The 19,786-nt window shown below is 42.3% G+C and overlaps 1 protein-coding gene across 1 annotated transcript in view; it reads left to right on the plus strand.

Moving 5' to 3' along the window:
- The window catches only part of LOC124116885 (ATP-dependent RNA helicase HAS1-like), a 56,724-nt gene extending 40,055 nt beyond the window's left edge, over window positions 1–16,669 (plus strand). The window contains exons 8-13 of the mRNA XM_048383656.1: window positions 368–507; window positions 3,192–3,353; window positions 4,652–4,804; window positions 9,724–9,894; window positions 10,831–11,008; window positions 15,704–16,669. Of these exons, the coding sequence (XP_048239613.1) occupies window positions 368–507; window positions 3,192–3,353; window positions 4,652–4,804; window positions 9,724–9,894; window positions 10,831–11,008; window positions 15,704–15,822 (923 nt within the window). The 3' untranslated portion in view covers window positions 15,823–16,669. The remainder of the gene's footprint in view (window positions 1–367; window positions 508–3,191; window positions 3,354–4,651; window positions 4,805–9,723; window positions 9,895–10,830; window positions 11,009–15,703) is intronic.
- Window positions 16,670–19,786: the final 3,117 nt, after the last annotated feature.

Consider the following 19,786-nt stretch of genomic DNA (forward strand, 5'->3'; position numbering starts at 1 on the left):
GTTTTGATTGTTTTAGCCAACATGGACCAAATGTCCACACAAGCCTTCCTCACATTGATGGAGGGATGAACTTGAACACTGAGTAGTATTTCATGGTCTAGTGGCATATATAGGATGGGTTTTCTTTAAATGTTAACAACAAGGCCCAGGAAGCTGAAACTTGGTGAAATGTGTAGAAACACAATAGGATCAGAATTAGCAATGGCTCCTAAAATCTGAAAAGTAATGAAAAATATTTCAGCCATCTCCGACTACACCCAAACCCACACCGAAATCTCTACAGGATGTTGTGATATCAATACATCAGTACATCTGTAACATTGCGTCGTCTGGATTTTGTTACAAAATTACTAATATTCTTTGTCAGAGAGGCGGCAGACCATGCTTTTCTCAGCAACACCCACCAGAAAAACGGAAGATTTGGCTCGAGTATCCTTGAAGAAAGAACCATTGTACGTGGGTGTTGATGACCGGAAGGATGCTGCCACAGTCGAAGGCCTGGAGCAGGTGAGATGAGCTGGATGATGGTTCATGTGAAGTAGCCTGGTCAAACAGAGCTGCTGGGTGTGACACACAATACATTGCAATTGTTGTATGATGTATGATACAAAGTTAGGATGTATGATACAAAGTTAGGATGTATGAGACAAAGTTAGTATGTATGAGACAAAGTTAGGATGTATGATACAAAGTTAGGATGTATGAGACAAAGTTAGGATGTATGATACAAAGTTAGGATGTATGATACAAAGTTAGGATGTATGATACAAAGTTAGGATGTATGATAACAAAGTTAGGATGTATGATACAAAGTGAGGATGTATGATACAAAGTGAGGATGTTTGAGACAAAGTGAGGATGTATGATACAAAGTTAGGATGTATGATACAAAGTTAGGATGTATGAGACAAAGTTAGGATGTATGATACAAAATTAGGATGTATGAGACAAAGTTAGGATGTATGATACAAAGTTAGGATGTATGATACAAAGTTAGGATGTATGATACAAAGTTAGGATGTATGATACAAAGTTAGGATGTATGAGACAAAGTTAGGATGTATGATACAAAATTAGGATGTATGAGACAAAGTTAGGATGTATGATACAAAGTTAGGATGTATGATACAAAGTTAGGATGTATGAGACAAAGTTAGGATGTATGATACAAAGTTAGGATGTATGAGACAAAGTTAGGATGTATGATACAAAGTTAGGATGTATGATACAAAATTAGGATGTATGATACAAAGTTAGGATGTATGAGACAAAGTTAGGATGTATGAGACAAAGTTAGGATGTATGAGACAAAGTTAGGATGTATGAGACAAAGTTAGGATGTATGATACAAAGTTAGGATGTATGATTTAAAGCTATGTCGTGTGCAATCTCATTAAGATCAGACCTTTGTTCTTACAAAGATCCAAGGACATCCCATCACAGGTCTCGTCAGAAGGACCTTTTGCGAACTTTGACTGGCCAATGAAATCACTAACAAAAAGTATGATTCAGACTAAGTTGTATGTATGATTCAGGCTAAGTTGTATGTATGATTCAGACTAAGTTGTATGTATGATTCAGGGCTAAGTTGTATGTATGATTCAGGCTAAGTTGTATGTATGATTCAGACTAAGTTGTATGTATGATTCAGGGCTAAGTTGTATGTATGATTCAGGGCTAAGTTGTATGTATGATTCAAGCTAAGTTGTATGTATGATTCAGGCTAAGTTGTATGTATGATTCAGACTAAGTTGCATGTATGATTCAGGCTAAGTTGCATGTATGATTCAGGGTAAGTTGTATGTATGATTCAGGGCTAAGTTGTATGTATGATTCTGACTAAGTTGCATGTATGATTCAGGCTAAGTTGCATGTATGATTCAGATTAAGTTGTATGTATGATTCTGACTAAGTTGTATGTATGATTCAGGGCTAAGTTGTATGTATGTTTCAGACTAAGTTGTATGTATGATTCAGGCTAAGTTGCATGTATGATTCAAGCTAAGTTGTATGTATGATTCAGGCTAAGTTGTATGTTTCAGGGCTGAGGTGTACGTGTCAGGGCTAAGCTGTATGTTTCAAGGCATATTTGCATGTTTGTTGCAGGGCTAAGTTGTATGTTTCAGGGCTAAGATGTATGTGTCAGGGCTATGTTGTATGTTTCAGGGCAAAGTTGTATGTTTCAGGGCTGAGGTGTATGTTTCAAGGCATATTTGCATGTTTGTTGCAGGGCTAAGTTGTATGTTTCAGGGCTAAGATGTATGTGTCAGGGCTAAGTTGTATGTTTCAGGGCTAAGGTGTACGTGTCAGGGCTAAGCTGTATGTTTCAAGGCATATTTGCATGTTTGTTGCAGGGCTAAGTTGTATGTTTCAGGGCTAAGATGTATGTGTCAGGGCTATGTTGTATGTTTCAGGGCAAAGTTGTATGTTTCAGGGCTGAGGTGTATGTTTCAAGGCATATTTGCATGTTTGTTGCAGGGCTAAACTGTATGTTTCAAGGCATATTTGCATGTTTGTTGCAGGGCTAAGTTGTATGTTTGAAGGCATATTTGCATGTTTGTATCAGGGCTAACATGTATGTTTCAGGGCTAACCTGTATGTTTGAAGGCATATTTGCATGTTTGTTGCAGGGTTCAGCTGTATGTTTCAAGGCATATTTTGCATGTTTGTTGCAGGGCTTAGTTGTATGTTTCAGGGCTAAGTTGTATGTTTCAGGGCTAAGGTGTATGTTTCAGGGCTAAGCTGTATGTTTCAGGGCTAAGCTGTATGTTTCAGGGCTAAGGTGTATGTTTCAGGGCTAAGCTGTATGTTTCAAGGCATATTTTGCATGTTTGTTGCAGGGCTAAGTTGTATGTTTCAGGGCTAAGTTGTATGTTTCAGGGCTAAGCTGTATGTTTCAGGGCTAAGCTGTATGTTTCAAGGCATATTTGCATGTTTGTTTCCGGGGTAAGATGTATGTTTCAGGGCTAAGGTGTATGTTTCAGGGCTAGGTTGTATGTTTCAAGCCATATTTGCATGTTTGTTTCAGGGCTAAGTTGTATGTTTCAGGGCAAAGTTGTATGTATATATCCAGAATAAGGTGTTGTGTCAGGGCTATGTTGTACGTTTCAGGGCTAAGGTGTACGTGTCAGGGCTAAGTTGTATGTTTCAGGGCTAAGATGTATGTTTCAATGCCATTTTGTATGTTTCAGGGCTATGTTGTATCCCCATCAGACAGACGATTTCTTCTCTTGTTCACTTTCCTGAAGAAGAATCGCAAAAAGAAGATAATGGTTTTCTTCAGTTCGTGTATGGCTGTGAAGTTCCACAGCGAGCTTCTGAACTACATTGACCTGCCAGTCATGTGTATCCATGTATGTACATACTCCCACATCAGAGACTCAGTCACAGCAGGGAAACTTATTTTATTATAGTCTCGTATTAAGTTTGTCACTGTATTTTGTTTTGAAAACCATGAGTGAAGATGTTTTGAGTGGCTAAGCTTGCTCAGTTATTGCTGTTGCTTTCAAATCAAAATCAACCTGAAGACAGGTCCTTTGTAAACACATACAGTCAAGTCTCATTAATCTGACTCTCGTTAATCCGACAATCGGATTTATCCGACACTAATTATGGGAACCAATTAAATCAGTGCTATTTCGACCCATTAATCTGACAGTCTTGCACTCAGACTTGGACACACCTAATTTGCAACGGTTTACTGAAATCACTCATTAATCAGTCTAGTTAATCCGACACGGTGATCAGCGTACTCCGTGGTCATCTGCCTGCAAGAGTTCCCAGCCCCATGTTTTGATGCGAGTCGAGCTGGCTGGTAGCTGCTTATTACAACGGCTGTAGAGATAAACTTGCTTAACAATAAACAATTTAGCTTTTAATAAACAAAACAATATAAATCACATGCTTAGATTACCTCAATCTCATTAAAATCAGATACAAGATCTCACAAGATATCCCATTACAGGTCATGTCAGAATGACCTTTCGCAAACTTTGACCGACCAATGACTAACAGGAAGTCGACATTAGCCAATCAGAAAGCAGCTTTCTTGAGCTTTGCAGCAAACTGGCGTCTTTCATTCCAGACTATGCTTTTTACAGTATTTTGAATCAGTCACACAGCCCATAACCATGGTTGTGTTAAGCTTAATTTCGTTTATCCAACCTGTAGTGTATTCTCCTATTATAGTTGTTTACATCTTGTGTGATACAGTTTCCCGAAATATCCAAGTACACATGATCTCGTTACGTCATATGATGACGTCATGTATGGATGCGATGTCTGAGTAAACTATGATGGCTTCCTTCCATGTTCTGTTGTGTTTGGCGTGCACACTCCTAATACGTACATGACACAACCTACTCGTTTATCCGACATAAGAATGTGCAACCAACCATGTCGGATTAATGGGACTTGACTGTGCTAGGGTTTGACAACTGGCAAATCTAACAGTTATATAATAATATTAGTTAGGTCAACATTAGGATAATGTCATATTTAGAAGATTTACTGTGATAATTTTGTGTAATGTCTGTGGAAATGATCCCTGCCTGTAGACATGGAAGATAACAGCATAAACTTGCTCCTCATAGTGTTTTGTTGCCATCATGTATGTAGCACTTACTTTAGAAGCCATACTTTATTATTTCAGGGTAAACAAAAGCAAAGTAAACGAACACAGACGTTTTTCCAGTTTTGCAATTCCAAAGAAGCCATATTATTGTGTACTGATGTTGCTGCTCGTGGGCTTGATATCCCACTGGTTGATTGGATCATACAATACGACCCACCTGATGACCCAAAGGTGAGATAGCTCTTTAAGAACATAGCTGCCTCACCCATACCATGGCTGCTGTTTTAACTTTTTGGTTTAGTGCACCTGTCAAAGTGCCCATTTGTCAGTGCCTGCTTGCCTGTCCAAGAGGTTCAAAAAAAATTTTCAATGTTACATTTGACCCACACTCTCCTGTCTTGCTGCTTTCTAAGGACTGACTTACATTTGACCCACACTCTCCTGTCTTGCTGCTTTCTAAGGACTGACTGTAACATTTGACCCACACTCTCCTGTCTTGCTGCTTTCTAAGGACTGATCGCTGATTGCTGTGCAGAGTTGCGTCCCTTGGGCAAGCCAGGAACCTATGATTGTGGGTTCGAATCCCGGTTCGCCCCAATTATGTTTCTAGGTTTGTCAGCACCATACCCGTGCTCGTGGGTTTCACCGAAGTGGTAAACGTCTGAGACCTGCATCACTTCGGGCTTTCCTCCAACATTAAGCTGACACGCCGTGATATAACTGGAATAATGTTAAAAGCGGCGTTAAACCCAACTCACTCACTCACTCTAAGGACTGACTTACATTTGACCCACACTCTCCTGTCTTGCTGCTTTCTAAGGACTGACTGTTACATTTGACGCACACTCTCCTGTCTTGCTGCTTTCTAAGGACTGACTGTTACATTTGACCCACACTCTCCTGTCTTGCTGCTTTCTAAGGACTGACTGTAATATTTGACCCACACTCTCCTGTCTTGCTGCATTTAAGGACTGACTGTAACATTTGACCCACACTCTCCTGTCTTGCTGCATTTAAGGACTGACTGTAATATTTGACCCACACTCTCCTGTCTTGCTGCTTTCTAAGGACTGACTGTAACATTCGACCCACACTCTCCTGTCTTGCTGCTTTCTAAGGACTGACTGTAACATTTGACCCACACTCTCCTGTCTTGCTGCTTTCTAAGGACTGACTTACATTTGACCCACACTCTCCTGTCTTGCTGCTTTCTAAGGACTGACTGTAACATTTGACCCACACTCTCCTGTCTTGCTGCTTTCTAAGGACTGAGTGTTACATTTGACCCACACTCTCCTGTCTTGCTGCTTTCTAAGGACTGACTTACATTTGATCCACACTCTCCTGTCTTGCTGCTTTCTAAGGACAGACTGTAACATTTGACCCACAAACTCCTGTCTTGCTGCATTTAAGGACTGACTGTAACATTTGACCTACACTCTCCTGCCTTGCTGCTTTCTAAGGACTGACTGTAACATTTGACCCACACTCTCCTGCCTTGCTGCTTTCTAAGGACTGACTTACATTTGACCCACACTCTCCTGTCTTGCTGCTTTCTAAGGACTGACTGTAACATTTGACCCACACTCTCCTGTCTTGCTGCTTTCTAAGGACTGACTGTTAAATTTGACCCACACTCTCCTGTCTTGCTGCTTTCTAAGGACTGACTGTAATATTTGACCCACACTCTCCTGTCTTGCTGCATTTAAGGACTGACTGTAACATTTGACCCACACTCTCCTGTCTTGCTGCATTTAAGGACTGACTGTAATATTTGACCCACACTCTCCTGTCTTGCTGCTTTCTAAGGACTGACTGTAACATTCGACCCACACTCTCCTGTCTTGCTGCTTTCTAAGGACTGACTGAAACATTTGACCCACACTCGCCTGTCTTGCTGCTTTCTAAGGACTGACTTACATTTGACCCACACTCTCCTGTCTTGCTGCTTTCTAAGGACTGACTGTAACATTTGACCCACACTCTCCTGTCTTGCTGCTTTCTAAGGACTGACTGTTACATTTGACCCACACTCTCCTGTCTTGCTGCATTTAAGGACTGACTGTAACATTTGACCCACATTCTCCTGTCTTGCTGCTTTCTAAGGACTGACTGTAACATTTGACCCACACTCTCCTGTCTTGCTGCTTTCTAAGGACTGACTGTAACATTTGACCCACACTCTCCTGTCTTGCTGCTTTCTAAGGACTGACTGTTACGTTTGACCCACACTCTCATGTCTTGCTGCTTTCTAAGGACTGACTTACATTTGGCCCACACTCTCCTGTCTTGCTGCTTTCTAAGGACTGACTGTTACATTTGACCCACACTCTCCTGTCTTGCTGCTTTCTAAGGACTGACTGTAACATTTGACCCACACTCTCCTGTCTTGCTGCTTTCTAAGGACTGAGTGTTACATTTGACCCACACTCTCCTGTCTTGCTGCTTTCTAAGGACTGACTTACATTTGATCCACACTCTCCTGTCTTGCTGCTTTCTAAGGACAGACTGTAACATTTGACCCACAAACTCCTGTCTTGCTGCATTTAAGGACTGACTGTAACATTTGACCTACACTCTCCTGCCTTGCTGCTTTCTAAGGACTGACTGTAACATTTGACCCACACTCTCCTGCCTTGCTGCTTTCTAAGGACTGACTGTAACATTTGACCCACACTCTCCTGTCTTGCTGCTTTCTAAGGACTGACTTACATTTGACCCACACTCTCCTGTCTTGCTGCTTTCTAAGGACTGACTGTTAAATTTGACCCACACTCTCCTGTCTTGCTGCTTTCTAAGGACTGACTGTAACATTTGACCCACACTCTCCTGTCTTGCTGCTTTCTAAGGACTGACTGTTACATTTGACCCACACTCTCCTGTCTTGCTGCATTTAAGGACAGACTGTTACATTTGACCCACACTCTCCTGTCTTGCTGTTTTCTAAGGACTGACTGTTACATTTGACCCACACTCTCCTGTCTTGCTGCTTTCTAAGGACTGACTGTTACATTTGACCCACACTCTCCTGTCTTGCTGCTTTCTAAGGACTGACTGTTACATTTGACGCACACTCTCCTGTCTTGCTGCATTTAAGGACAGACTGTTACATTTGACCCACACTCTCCTGTCTTGCTGCGTTCTAAGGACTGACTGTTACATTTGACCCACACTCTCCTGTCTTGCTGCTTTCTAAGGACTGACTGTTACATTTGACCCACACTCTCCTGTCTTGCTGCTTTCTAAGGACTGACTGTTACATTTGACCCACACTCTCCTGTCTTGCTGCTTTCTAAGGACTGACTGTAACATTTGACCCACACTCTCCTGTCCTGCTGCTTTCTAAGGACTGACTCTTACATTTGACCCACACTCTCCTGTCTTGCTGCTTTCTAAGGACTGACTGTTACATTTGACGCACACTCTCCTGTCTTGCTGCATTTAAGGACAGACTGTTACATTTGACCCACACTCTCCTGTCTTGCTGCTTTCTAAGGACTGACTGTTACATTTGACCCACACTCTCCTGTCTTGCTGCTTTCTAAGATCTGACTGTTACATTTGACCCACACTCTCCTGTCTTGCTGCTTTCTAAGGACTGACTGTTACATTTGACGCACACTCTCCTGTCTTACTGCTTTCTAAGGACTGACTGTAACATTTGACCCACACTCTCCTGTCTTGCTGCTTTCTAAGGACTGACTGTAACATTTGACCCACAAACTCCTGTCTTGCTGCATTTAAGGACTGACTGTAACATTTGACCCACACTCTCCTGCCTTGCTGCTTTCTAAGGACTGACTGTAACATTTGACCCACACTCTCCTGTCTTGCTGCTTTCTAAGGACTGACTGTAACATTTGACCCACACTCTCCTGTCTTGCTGCTTTCTAAGGACTGACTGTTACATTTGACCCACACTCTCCTGTCTTGCTGCTTTCTAAGGACTGACTGTAACATTTGACCCACACTCTCCTGTCTTGCTGCTTTCTAAGGATTGACTTACATTTGACCCACACTCTCCTGTCTTGCTGCTTTCTAAGGACTGACTGTAACATTTGACCCACACTCTCCTGTCTTGCTGCTTTCTAAGGACTGACTGTTACATTTGACCCACACTCTCCTGTCTTGCTGCTTTCTAAGGACTGACTGTAACATTTGACCCACACTCTCCTGTCTTGCTGCTTTCTAAGGACTGACTTACATTTGACCCACACTCTCCTGTCTTGCTGCTTTCTAAGGACTGACTGTTACATTTGACCCACACTCTCCTGTCTTGCTGCTTTCTAAGGACTGACTTACATTTGACCCACACTCTCCTGTCTTGCTGCTTTCTAAGGACTGACTTACATTTGACCCACACTCTCCTGTCTTGCTGCTTTCTTAGGACTGACTGTTACATTTGACCCACACTCTCCTGTCTTGCTGCTTTCTAAGGACTGACTTACATTTGACCCACACTCTCCTGTCTTGCTGCTTTCTAAGGACTGACTGTTACATTTGACCCACACTCTCCTGTCTTGCTGCTTTCATGGAACTGACTGTTACATTTGACTGAACTTCCTTTCAGAAAGCATATAACCAAGAGAAAGGTCCCTAGATAATAACTTCACACTATTTGGTTGTATTTTCTCTTACATTATTTATGTTATCACTAAACTTGGTATGATTTTGTACTGGAATAGGATAACTTCCTATTTGAAAAGATAGGCAATGATTAGACTGGTCCCACATCTGCATATTGAGTAACATTTTCCGTCTAGAATTGTTTCAGATATGGCAGAATTTTGCTGAATTTATCAAAAGAATTTTTATGAATTCCCCTTTACTTACATTCTCAATATTAACATGATTAACAGAATTTTTCTGAATATCTGTGCTGACAGCAAATTTTGTTCTTTTTTGTTGTCCTTGTTGACATTTAGATCAGCTATGGTGCTTTGGAGCATGGCACAAGACTGGGTTGAGTCTCAGAGCAGTGTAAACCTCAAATACATTGCATTGAATTGAACATGATGAATTAGCCTTCCATGATTCAGATGCCATGTGTGGTTTGTGAAACCAATATTCAGGATTTGTGCTAATATGTCTCTTACAGGATATTACTTTGAATTGTTCCTATTATATTAATATGGCAAGGAATATTGCAGGAATACATTCACAGAGTTGGCCGAACTGCTCGTGGGGATGGCGGCTGTGGACATGCACTGCTCATTCTTCGCCCTGAAGAGTTGGGCTTCCTTCGATATCTGAAGCAGGCCAAAATTCCACTTCATGAGTTTGAATTTGCCTGGAGTAAAATCTCCAACATCCAGCCTCAGGTAAGTCACATATTCTCTTCATTGTACAGGTCATTAATTGTACAGGTCGTTCATAGTACAGGTCGTTCATTGTAAAGGTCATTCATTGTACAGGTCATTCATTGTACAGGTAGAGTGAAGGGAGTAGAGCTTGATTACTTCACACACAGGTCATTCATTGTACAGGTAGAGTGAATGGAGTAGAACTTGATTACTTCACACACAGGTCGTTCATAGTACAGGTCATTCATTGTACAGGTAGAGTGAAGGGAGTTGAACTTGATTACTTCACACACAGGTCATTCATTGTATAGGTCATTCATTGTACAGGTAGAGTGAAGGGAGTAGAACTTGATTACTTCACACACAGGTCATTCATTGTACAGGTAATTATTGTGCAAGGGGAGCATTTTTCATGACGGCTTCTCAGTAGTTGTTGTCTGTCATTTTCTGTCACCATCTATTTGAAGGTGCTGCACCTGAAACTTGGCATTCATTTTCATCCCATCATTTATGTCACAAGTTTGTTTATTGTATGTTCTGTTGAGATTGTAAAACAAACCAGATTTAAATCGGTAAGTTTAAGGAACATATTTTCAGAAGCCATAGGGCCATGAAAGCTGAATATTTTGTGTTGGTTATAATGGGAGTGAGTTTGTACAAAATGTCCTTATTGGCATTATCTCTTAACTGTTGTGGGTTACAGTGTTATCATCTTTTCTAGTACCAACTCTGCTTTTTCAGATACTGAATTACCAATTGCAGTAAAATAAGTATAAAGGATTCCTCCTAATCTTTTGACACAATGAGTGACAGACAGTTGTGGTACAGCGGGAATATCTCTGACTGTCGTGTAACCACATTCACTTCAATTGGATCAACTTGAAGGCCTCAAAGCTCAACTTGAACAACAATCCTGATAGAAAAAAGAATTGTTTTATTTATTTGACTTTTCAGCTGGAGAAACTGATGTCACAGAACTACTTCCTACACAAGTCAGCGGACATGGCGTACAAGTCTTACGTCCGGGCATATGCTAGTCATAGCCTCAAACAGATATTTGATGTCAGTACCTTGGACCTTAAGAAAGTGGCTCTCTCCTTCGGCCTGATGGTCCCCCCACAGACCAACATGGGTATCCTTTTGACTCTGTGAAATACATCTACAGGCCACATCCACACACTTGTTACAGTGTTATATTGGACAAGTTGCTGGTCCACATGTCACATCCACACACTTGTTACAGGGTTATATTGGACAAGTTGCTGGTCCACATGTCACATCCACACTGTTGTTACAGGGTTATATTGGACAAGTTGCTGGACCACATGTCACATCCACACACTTGTTACAGGGTTATATTGGACAAGTTGCTGGTCCACATGTCACATCCACACACTTGTTACAGGGTTATATTGGACAAGTTGCTGGACCACATGTCACATCCACACACTTGTTACAGGGTTATATTGGACAAGTTGCTGGTCCACATGTCACATCCACACACTTGTTACAGGGTTATATTGGACAAGTTGCTGGTCCACATGTCACATCCACACACTTGTTACAGGGTTATATTGGACAAGTTGCTGGTCCACATGTCACATCCACACACTTGTTACAGGGTTATGTTGGACAAGTTGCTGGTCCACATGTCACATCCATACACTTGTTACAGGGTTATATTGGACAAGTTGCTGGTCCACATGTCACATCCACACACTTGTTACAGGGTTATATTGGACAAGTTGCTGGTCCACATGTCACATCCACACACTTGTTACAGGGTTATGTTGGACAAGTTGCTGGTCCACATGTCACATCCACACACTTGTTACAGGGTTATGTTGGACAAGTTGCTGGTCCACATGTCACATCCACACACTTGTTACAGGGTTATGTTGGACAAGTTGCTGGTCCACATGTCACATCCATACACTTGTTACAGTGTTATATTGGACAAGTTGCTGGTACACATGTCACATCCACACACTTGTTACAGTGTTATATTGGACAAGTTGCTGGTACACATCTCACATCCACACACTAGTTACAGTGTTATATTGGACAAGTTGCTGGTACACATGTCACAGGACAACTAATTAATTTTTCAGTGATTGACAGATTAGACTACTTGTGTATCCCTACATGTATGACAAATAAGGCGACAAAAGTATTATTTTTATCTTATCTTATCCTCATTACTCCTCAATGCATTTACTGTGTGTTCTTGACAGAGAGAAGAGTAGTATGAGTTTCCATCTGGTTGTGTCGCTAATCTCATCACACAGCTCCCACGTGACCACGGTAGTGATGGCATCACGTATCAACACATGACTACTGCCACTCAGAGAGAACAGTCACCTGTTTTGAGCTCTCATCTGTATCCATTACAATTCTTTGCCTGTTATTACAACACTATTATTTTATGTGAATTTTATCCTACCTATATGGTTTGTGACTTCATATGTTACAAAGGATTTTTGCCATTGCATTTAAATTCAACACTTGATGGTGGCTTTGTGTCATGGTAAATATCAGGCATATTGTTGCTCCAATTAGCCATTTTGAATTCGCATTGTGGTCACGTTTTTTAGTGTCATCCGTTTTGTATTCTTTGTCTTGTTTCTCTTGGTATTCTTGGTACTTCTTCTACATTGTTGTGGGGCAGTCGGATAGCCTTGTGGTTAAAGCGTTCGCTCATCACGCTGAATACCCGGGTTCGATTCCCGACATGGGTACAATGTGTGAAGCCCATTTCTGGTGTCCCCCCCGCTGTGATATTGCTGGAATATTGCTAAAAGCTAAAATCTCACTCACTCACTCACTCTACATTGTTGTACCTGTGCTTCCCTACAGTTATTGAAGTGTTTATTCACCTTCCTTTGCTAAATGTTATCCTTAACATCCATGTTCTAGGATTTAGAATGTTACATACACACACGACCATGGTAGGTACGCATTGTGATTACACCTTCTGCTTTATTGCAGATTTATGTCCTGTTGTACTCAGTGCCACGGTAACAAGTCTGGCTGGGACCCCAATCTTCTGTGTCTGGACTGCTCCGATATATGTTCAACAGCTACAAATGTAGCTTTGGATACCCCTCTCCCACAGCCTTCTCAAAGTACCTTAGGGTCTCTCAGAAGCACTGTTCACAGCAAGTTTGTAGACAAGCTAAAAAGATGTGTTACTCCTCTGAGACTGCCACATCTCCACTAACCACGGCTACTCCATCTTCTTCAGGCTGGAAGACCCTACCAGCATCTACCCCTCTAGGATCCTCCACCCCTCTCTATGTTGACGGGAAACATGTCACCTGTACCGTGCCGTTGTCTACTCCAGACTCCGATGACCACACTGACGACTACACCTATCTACACGTCTAAGACTACCCCACTGGTGCCAAGGGTGGCGCGCCAACGACCCAGAAATAGGCCTTCCCGCATCAGCGCCAATTCCAGTTTCTTGATCAGCTACAAGATCAGGGCTGATCAGGGCGTGGATAAAAAAGACACTATTGGTCCAAGCCTACCCCTATTCTGCTGTACTCCATGCTGAAGGATCTGGTCTCAGTATTGGATGCAGAATTTGCATTATTATATCTATCGTCGGCATTCAAGGTTCCTCGGTTGAGAAAGGAAGATTTCCCATCCATGCTTTGGAGATGACGGACATAGCACACACCTCACAGATAGAAGTTAGCCGTAACATGATTTCCTTGTGGTTAAGTGCTCTCATTCTACAGTGTTCTGACACCGCCGGATTGGATCCCCCCAGGGCCAACAACTCTCATGAGTTCAGAGCAGTTGCTGGACACGTGATTGGCTTTCATACAACGGAGGTCCAACATTTTCCTCAAGCCTGTCTAATCAACTCTTCCCAAGACCCTTCCGTCGACCTCTGATGACTAAAGAGGTAAAGAGGCACCTCCCTTTATCATCACCTGGATATTAGAACGGGAGTCCTTATGGGACACCCAGGGGATTGAAGTGATCACCTTACTTCCTACGGTGCGATCTTTCAGACAAAAGTTTTACATATATTCAGCCTTATCTACTGGATACAGCTTCGACTTTCCACTTACCGTTTCATCAATGCATTGGCAATCGGTTGAGGTGCAGGTTATTTTGTCTACATGGGATTTGGCATTGTTTCACTGACAAACACAATTTTCCATGTGTCATCAAGGCATGACACGATCAGAACCCTCCTGCTGTTGACTTTTCAACTTTGCAGTCTTTTGGACAGCTGAATCTTAACATCTGCTTCCAGCTCTTGGGTTTCGATTTCCCACTTGGGTACAATGTGTGAAGCTCATTTCTGGTGTACTCAGCTGTGATGATGCTCAGGGCCTCAGGGCTGTGGTAAGGTGCACAGCACACTTGGCACATAAACAACTTGGAGTTGAAGTTGCTAAAACGATATCACACTGGCAGGAGCGCCTCCGGTACACTCAACTTGCCATGTCAAGGTGGTCTGGTGCCTGCACCATCAGGGGACAGCACACTCTCCCTCTTTCAACAGACATTCCGGTTCTTGCATCTGGTAGATCAGCTGGGCATGAAGGTTCTGGTCCAGCAGATTCTGGTAGATGATGCAGGCCAGACAGGGTAGCTCCCTCGGAATGGAAGCTTCCTCCCAAGGTTTTAATCTTGTGTGTCAGCGCCTAGGTCATCCCAACATTGTCCTCGTCGCCGCTTGCCAGAACTACCTTTATCATCAACTGTGGGAACAGAAGATAACATTAACTTCTATTGTTCCCCTTGCATGCACTGTGAGTTTACATCTGTCGCTTCAGGCCTATGAGATCACCAACCTGTATCCACCGAGAGCTAACAATCCTCATGTGATCTGGGCGGTTGCACCTACCATGGCTCTATACAGTAATTACTCTATTACAGCCATCATGGAAGGATGCTTGGAAGGGGGTCTGACATTGTCTTCGAAGCTACAACATGGGGATCTTGGTCTTGGAAAATAGTTTTGGCCCTCTGGTCATAGCCCAACAGGTCACCAATCCTCGCCACCATTAAGAATGCTCCTGCTGTTCAGAGCCAGCCTTACCCGACACAGGCAGTGTTTGCACGCCCGACAGAGGGTTTATTCTGCCAACCAGCTGTTTTGCTTGGTATATCAGTTTCTAGCTAATTTCTCTTACTGCTTTTTTCCCAGACGTCCTCATACTCTCGCACCATCTGCGGACAGGATTGGTTGAAGTAGTTACACATCTGAACAAGTGATACGCTCAAGGTCTGCTGTGAACTACTGGAGAGTTTGTCACTGGGGACTGCATCTGAAGTATGCCTTCCGCCATCTGATAAAGATGCATTTAGGAGTAATGCAGAATAAGATAAAAAATCGAGTAAAATCTAGATATTTTTTATAGCTGTATACTTATCCTGCATTACCTCATCTAAAGTGACCAAGCCATCACGTAGCTGCCTCCCCACGATGTCTTCAAATGTTACAATCTAGCAGTAATGTGATGATATGTGATATGATCACTTCTGTGGTCACATGGGAGCTGTTTGATGTGATTAGCCTCACGACCAGTTGGAACAACTTCTCCTTCAGCATAACCTCACACAGCTCTTCTTTCTATCAAGAACAAGCAGTAAATGCATTTAAGAGTCATGCAGGATAAGTGTACAAATTTTAAAAAAATATCTTGATTTTACTATTGTAATTATTTGATTATTGTAACTGTTGTATTTCAGTACTGCCCAATTAGTATCTGAAGACAGATCGTCCTTCAGGCTAGAACTTGTAGACTACAACTTATCTACTGTATGTGAACATGTTTTTTACCTTAATCAATTGCTCCAGAATTAAAGGGTAGGACATCCCAACGGCGAGGACGTGAAGAATCCTACGGTTATCGCAAGGACAAGTTTGGAAAGAAAGCAAAGATGTTCAAACAAGTTGGTGGTAGACAGAAGAGATAGGGTGAGCTTAGCAAGGACTGATTTGCAGCCACTTGCTGTCTACACAGTGATGTGTCAGACTGGCTGTCTACACAGTGATGCGTTAAACTAGCTGTCTACACTGTGATGTGTCCGACTGGCTGTCTACACTGTGATGTGTCCGACTGGCTGTCTACACTGTGATGTGTCCAACTAGCTGTCTACACAGTGATGCGTCCAACTGGCTGTCTACACAGTGATGTGTCCAACTAGCTGTCTACACAGTGATGCGTCCAACTGGCTGTCTACACAGTGATGTGTCCAACTAGCTGTCTACACTGTGATGTGTCCAACTAGCTGTCTACACTGTGATGTGTCCGACTGGCTGTCTACACAGTGATGTGTCCAACTGGCTGTCTACACTGTGATGTGTCCAACTAGCTGTCTACACTGTGATGTGTCCGACTGGCTGTCTACACAGTGATGTGTCCGACTGGCTGTCTACACTGTGATGTGTCCCACTGGCTGTCTACACTGTGATGTGTCCAACTGGCTGTCTACACAGTGATGTGTCCAACTGGCTGTCTACACTGTGATGTGTCCAACTGGCTGTCTACACAGTGATGTGTCAGACTGGCTGTCTACACTGTGATGTGTCCAACTGGCTGTCTACACAGTGATGTGTCCGACTGGCTGTCTACACTGTGATGTGTCCAACTGGCTGTCTACACAGTGATGCGTCCAACTGGCTGTCTACACAGTGATGTGTCCAACTAGCTGTCTACACAGTGATGCGTCCAACTGGCTGTTTAGACGGCAACACAACTTTCATTATCATTATATATTTGCTGCTGTTGGACTCATTTTGTCAATAAAGAATCTTATCTTCTATATGTGTTTAGTTGGTAATGTATCTTAGAAGAAGAAAATAGCTCTGCTTCATCAGCTGGTTCTGACACACTGTACATACAAGTGGCATGTTACGTTGACAATAGCTCTGCTTCATCAGCTGGTTCTGACACACTGTATATACAAGTGGCATGTTACGTTGACTATAGCTCTGCTTCATCAGCTGGTTCTGACATACTGTACATACAAGTGGCATGTTACGTTGACTATAGCTCTGCTTCATCAGCTGGTTCTGACACACTGTACATACAAGTGGCATGTTACGTTGACAATAGCTCTGCTTCATCAGCTGGTTCTGACACACTGTACATACAAGTGGCATGTTACGTTGACTATAGCTCTGCTTCATCAGCTGGTTCTGACACACTGTACATACAAGTGGCATGTTACGTTGACTATAGCTCTGCTTCATCAGCTGGTTCTGACACACTGTACATACAAGTGGCATGTTACGTTGACTATAGCTCTGCTTCATCAGCTGGTTCTGACACACTGTACATACAAGTGGCATGTTACGTTGACTATAGCTCTGCTTTATCAGCTGGTTCTGACACACTGTACATACAAGTGGCATGTTACGTTGACTATAGCTCTGCTTCATCAGCTGGTGTGACTATAGCTCTGCTTCATCAGCTGGTTCTGACACACTGTACATACAAGTGGCATGTTACGTTGACTATAGCTCTGCTTCATCAGCTGGTTCTGACACTGTACATACAAGTGGCAGGTTATCTTGACTATATCTCTGCTTCATTTTGCCTCAAAGGGCAAGTAATGCTGTCAGATTTGTCAATAGACCATTTATCATTTTAGGTTTGCATTTAATTAAACGGCAATTAAACTCAATGTAGCAACTTTGCAGATTTTAATACTTTAGGGCATATTTAATGCAATGCTTCACCAAAATTGATTTAAAGAAACGGAAATAGTATCAGATGATAAGAAAAATCATTCCCAAAACTAAACTTTCTGTATCTACAGGGATTCCACCAATCTCTTTTAAAATCAGATCAAAGTTCTCGCTGCTGCCAAACAAAGATCTGAGGACCTCCCATTGCGGGTCACGTCAGAACAACCTTTCGCGGACTTTGACCAACCACTGAAATGACTAAAAAGAAGTCGACATCAGCCAATTAGAAAGCAGTTTTCTCGAGGTTAAGGCGCTCGTTTCAACCTGGCGACTTCCATTTCAGACCTCGCTTGAAAAATATGTTTACACAGTTCTCGATTAAAATTTTGAAAACTGAACAGACGAACGTTCCGTAATTTCTAATTTACGTTTGAGTTGTAATACTTGTATGGCAGTGCTTCCCACGTACTTTGCAACGCTTCCTCCGTTCAAATGTTTATCCCACGGAAGCCATCTTCCCGAGGCAAGGAGTTAACTGACTTTAAAAGTCCAGTTTCCACCCTTGCCAAACTAAGCTTGAAGTCCTGGGCTCGATCGTAGGGACATCAATGGTTATTACGAGTTATGTCCCTTTTAAACCTCTCCCATCACTTGCATTTGTTTCAAACAAAACGGCGGCGCCCAGTCAAGACGATCTAATCGATAATCAACATCTATATTGTGATAAAACGGGTCTTACATCGCGAAGTGCATCAAATCAAGTGAGCACCTTGATTAGAATCATGAAAAGACTTGGAAAATATCTGTTGACAACGAGTTGGCGATGCACATGTTATGCAAATCCTGAAATCGACCGAAATCTGCACGACAGTTTACTAACCGGATTTCGATTTCGGTGCGCGATTTTGATTGGACTATGCATATACGCGTTAGTCCAGCCAAAATCTGACTCCATAATTCCTGCCAAGTTTGGCAAGGGTGGAAATTGGACTTTTATAGTCGGTTAACTCCCTTGCCACGGGAAGATGACGGAAGCGAGAGATAGACGATAATTTGACAGAATCAGTCGTGCGGGCCATAACTGTCGTTCGGAATACCCCGTGTTAACGTTTTCGAGGTTGCATAATTATAAAACACATTCCGACTGTCACTTTCATGATCTGGTAAGCGACGCTGTGATTGGTGGGTAAAAAGGTCGTTCTGACGTGACCCGTAATGGGATGTCCTCAGATCTTTGTTTAGCGATAGCGAGAACTGAGATCTGATTTTAATGAGATTGGGGATTCCCATTACTGGCCTTAAAACGCTGATCAATTTCAACAATCGTGACGATCGGCCGATGCTAAGTGTGCCTGCTTCTGCCTCGGATTTTGTAATACATTAATCTTTTTTCAGTCTGCTCATCCTTTTGATTACCGTGTCCACAACTTATGTCACCTTAGTAACAACACTGAAGATGCCTTCAGTTGTATACTCAGGGGATTGATTCCTGACAGGCATTTATTGTGTGGAATTGGGCCGAGGGCAGCTGGGTTGTTTTTTACCCAACCAGGATGTTAGTAATACAATGCGAGTTACCGATTGTTAATTCTTTTTTTTAATTATTCACAATGTCAAGGTGAAAGGTCATTTCACACATTCAACAATGAAAGCAATGTTGTTATTTTTGTAGGATGAAAAGAAACAGTAATGACAAGTCTTTGAAAGGCATTTAGTAGTGATACACATAAGGAGAATTTATGGATGTCAACTTCTTTATTGTGAGGAACGCAACGTTTTGGAGTATATACTTCAGGTGAAATAAGTGACACTGCTGGGAATCACAAGATAGTGAAACATATCAGCCAATGAAAACAGTTGTCACCCCTGCGCCGGTAACTTTCGGCCATGCCCCAAAATAGGTTTGTTTTGGAAGGTGATGACGAAGCGTGGGATTTCAGCACTTTCATTTGGACATTTAAATACGTTCTACGATTCGTAATAAGTTTTTTTTTCTCGGAAATTGACTAAATGTATGTAGGAAAATATATATTTGCAACAAAATTGCAGTATTATTGTTTTCACTTTACTTGCTCTTAAGGCCAAGTAAAGGAGGGCGGGGACCAGGGATCAACGGTTCAGAACGTCTCCTTACCTACAGTCTGTCATTCATCATTTTGGTGGTGCTTGTACATGGATTCATACTTTCGTGATCTGCCCATCTAGTAGCGGGTGGATGATAAATGAAAATACAGGGCTAGTCTGTGT

Source organism: Haliotis rufescens, unplaced genomic scaffold (assembly GCF_023055435.1).
Source record: "Haliotis rufescens isolate VD_foot unplaced genomic scaffold, xgHalRufe1.0.p SCAF_5, whole genome shotgun sequence".
In the NCBI taxonomy this organism is placed as follows: domain Eukaryota; kingdom Metazoa; phylum Mollusca; class Gastropoda; order Lepetellida; family Haliotidae; genus Haliotis; species Haliotis rufescens.